Source organism: Oncorhynchus mykiss, chromosome 10 (genome assembly GCF_057628025.1).
Source record: "Oncorhynchus mykiss isolate SJ-2025 chromosome 10, ASM5762802v1, whole genome shotgun sequence".
In the NCBI taxonomy this organism is placed as follows: domain Eukaryota; kingdom Metazoa; phylum Chordata; class Actinopteri; order Salmoniformes; family Salmonidae; genus Oncorhynchus; species Oncorhynchus mykiss.
This window is the reverse complement of record NC_143031.1, coordinates 89,056,023-89,058,411: the sequence shown is the minus strand read 5'-3', so window position 1 is coordinate 89,058,411 and position 2,389 is coordinate 89,056,023. Positions and strand designations below refer to the sequence as shown.

At 44.9% G+C, this 2,389-nt stretch overlaps 1 protein-coding gene across 1 annotated transcript in view; it reads left to right on the top strand.

The window, feature by feature from the left end:
- LOC118936621 (annexin A5) overlaps nt 1-2,389 on the top strand; it is a 27,265-nt gene extending 24,876 nt beyond the window's left edge. Inside the window, exon 13 of the mRNA XM_090188460.1 lies at nt 1,992-2,389. Within this exon, the coding sequence (XP_090044586.1) occupies nt 1,992-2,054 (63 nt within the window). The 3' untranslated portion in view covers nt 2,055-2,389. The remainder of the gene's footprint in view (nt 1-1,991) is intronic.

Sequence of the window (2,389 nt, the reverse complement as noted above, 5' to 3'; positions counted from 1 at the left end):
TGGTCTGATAGGGGTGTCAGTGGACTGTGAACGCTCTGAGAGACTCGGGGTTGAGGTCAGTGATAAGGTAGTCTACAGTACTACTGCCTAGAGATGAGCTATAGGTGTACTTACCATAGGAGTCCCCTCAAATCCTACCATTGACTATATACAGTGCATTTGCGAAGTATTCAGACCCCTTGATTTTTTTCCACATTTTGTTACAGCCTTATTCTTAAATGGATTCAATAGTTTTTCCCCTCATCAACCTTCACAACACAGGCCATAATGACAAAGCAAAAACACGTTTTTAGAGATGCTTGCAAATGTATAAAATTAAAAAAAACTGAAATCACATTTACAAAAACAGATCTAGTTGCATCCTTTCTGATGTTCTCTTATTTAGCATATTGTTGATAAACACATTTATAAAAACAGAACTAGTTCCATCCTTTCTGATCTCTTATTTAGCATATTGTTGATAAACACATTTATAAAAACAGAACTAGTTCCATCCTTTCTGATCTCTTATTTAGCATATTGTTGATAAACACATTTATAAAAACAGAACTAGTTCCATCCTTTCTGATCTCTTATTTAGCATATTGTTGATAAACACATTTATGCAACACCCAACGCTCCCGTGTGAAAAAGTAATTTACACTCAATAACTGGTTGTGCCACGTTTAACTGCAACGACTCCAACCAAACACTTCCTGTAGTTGATCAGTCCCCCTTTAACTGCCATGACTCCAACCAAACACTTCCTGTAGTTGATCAGTCCCCCTTTAACTGCAACGACTCCAACCAAACACTTCCTGTAGTTGTTGATCAGTATCTCACATCGCTGTGGAGGAATTTTGGCTCACTCTTGCATGCAGAATTGCTTTAACTCTGCAACATTTTTGGGTTTTCAAGCATGAACCGCTCGTTTCAAGTCCTGCCACAACACCCCAGTTGGGATTCGGTCTGGACTTTGACTAGGCCATTCCAAAACATCAAAATGGTTGCTTTTGAACCCTTTTCATGTGGACTTGATTGTGTGTTTTGGATCCTTTGTCTTGCTGCTCTTCAGCAAAGCATCCCCAAACCATCACCACCACCACCACCATGCTGGACCGTTGGTGTGAGGTTCTCACTGTTGAATGCACTGTTGGGGGTTTTCCCCAGGCATAATGGGACCCATGTCATCCCAAAAAGTTACGCTCATCTGTTACATTCCTCCAAGAGTCTTGATGATCACCCACGTGCTTCCAGGTGCTTTTTTGGCAAACTTGAGTCAACTTTTTGGACGACATGGGTCCCATTATGCCTGGGGGAAACCAAAACATCTAGTTTCTGATCAGAGAGTATTTCTCTCTCTCTCTCCCTCTCTCTGTACCTGTACCTCTCTCTCTCTCTCTCTCTCCTACCTCTCTCTCTCTCCTACCTCTCTCTCTCTCTGCCTCTATCTCTCCTACCTCTCTCTGCCTCTCCTACCTCTCTCTCTCTCTGCCTCTATCTCTCCTACCTCTCTCTGCCTCTCCTACCTCTCTCTCTCTCTCCTACCTCTCTCTCTCTCTCCTACCTCTCTCTCTCTCTCCTACCTCTCTCTCTCTCTCCTACCTCTCTCTCTCTCTCTGCCTCTCCTACCTCTCTCTGCCTCTCCTACCTCTCTCTGCCTCTCCTACCTCTCTCTGCCTCTATCTCTCCTACCTCTCTCTGTCTCTCTCTCTGCCTCCTACCTCTCTCTCTCTCTGCCTCTATCTCTCCTACCTCTCTCTCTCTCTGCCTCTATCTCTCCTACCTCTCTCTGCCTCTCCTACCTCTCTCTCTCTCTCTCTCTGCCTCTATCTCTCCTACCTCTCTCTGCCTCTCCTACCCCTCTCTCTCTCTCTCTCTGCCTCTATCTCTCCTACCTCTCTCTGCCTCTGCCTCTCCTACCTCTCTCTGTCTCTCCTACCTCTTCCCAGCCTTCCCAGCCTATCTATGGACTTCACATAATGGTCTGCTTCTGTATGTGTGTGTTCCAGGGAGATACCTCTGGTGACTACCGTAAGGCCCTCCTCCTGCTCTGTGGCGGTGACGACGCGTAACAGTGGCGATGATCCCTGAAGGAGCGATACCCAGAGAGAACCTCCGCTCTGACTGGCCCCTCTAGCTGTCAATCACTCTCTGAGTCCTGTGTAACCCAATAGGAGAGCTCTGCTGGCCACGGTGCAGCACTGTGATAGGTTATGATGGGTTTAATCCTGTGTGTATCTGTAGCTAACATCCTTAAAGCTTTACTCTGCTTCATATCTACATCACTAAAGTCATAATAATGCTGACAGTCATGTTTTACTATCAGTTATATAACAACTAAAGACTGTTTTCATGTTTTTACTGTTTGTAAGACAAGACTGAAGACATAATAAACATTTTGACAGCA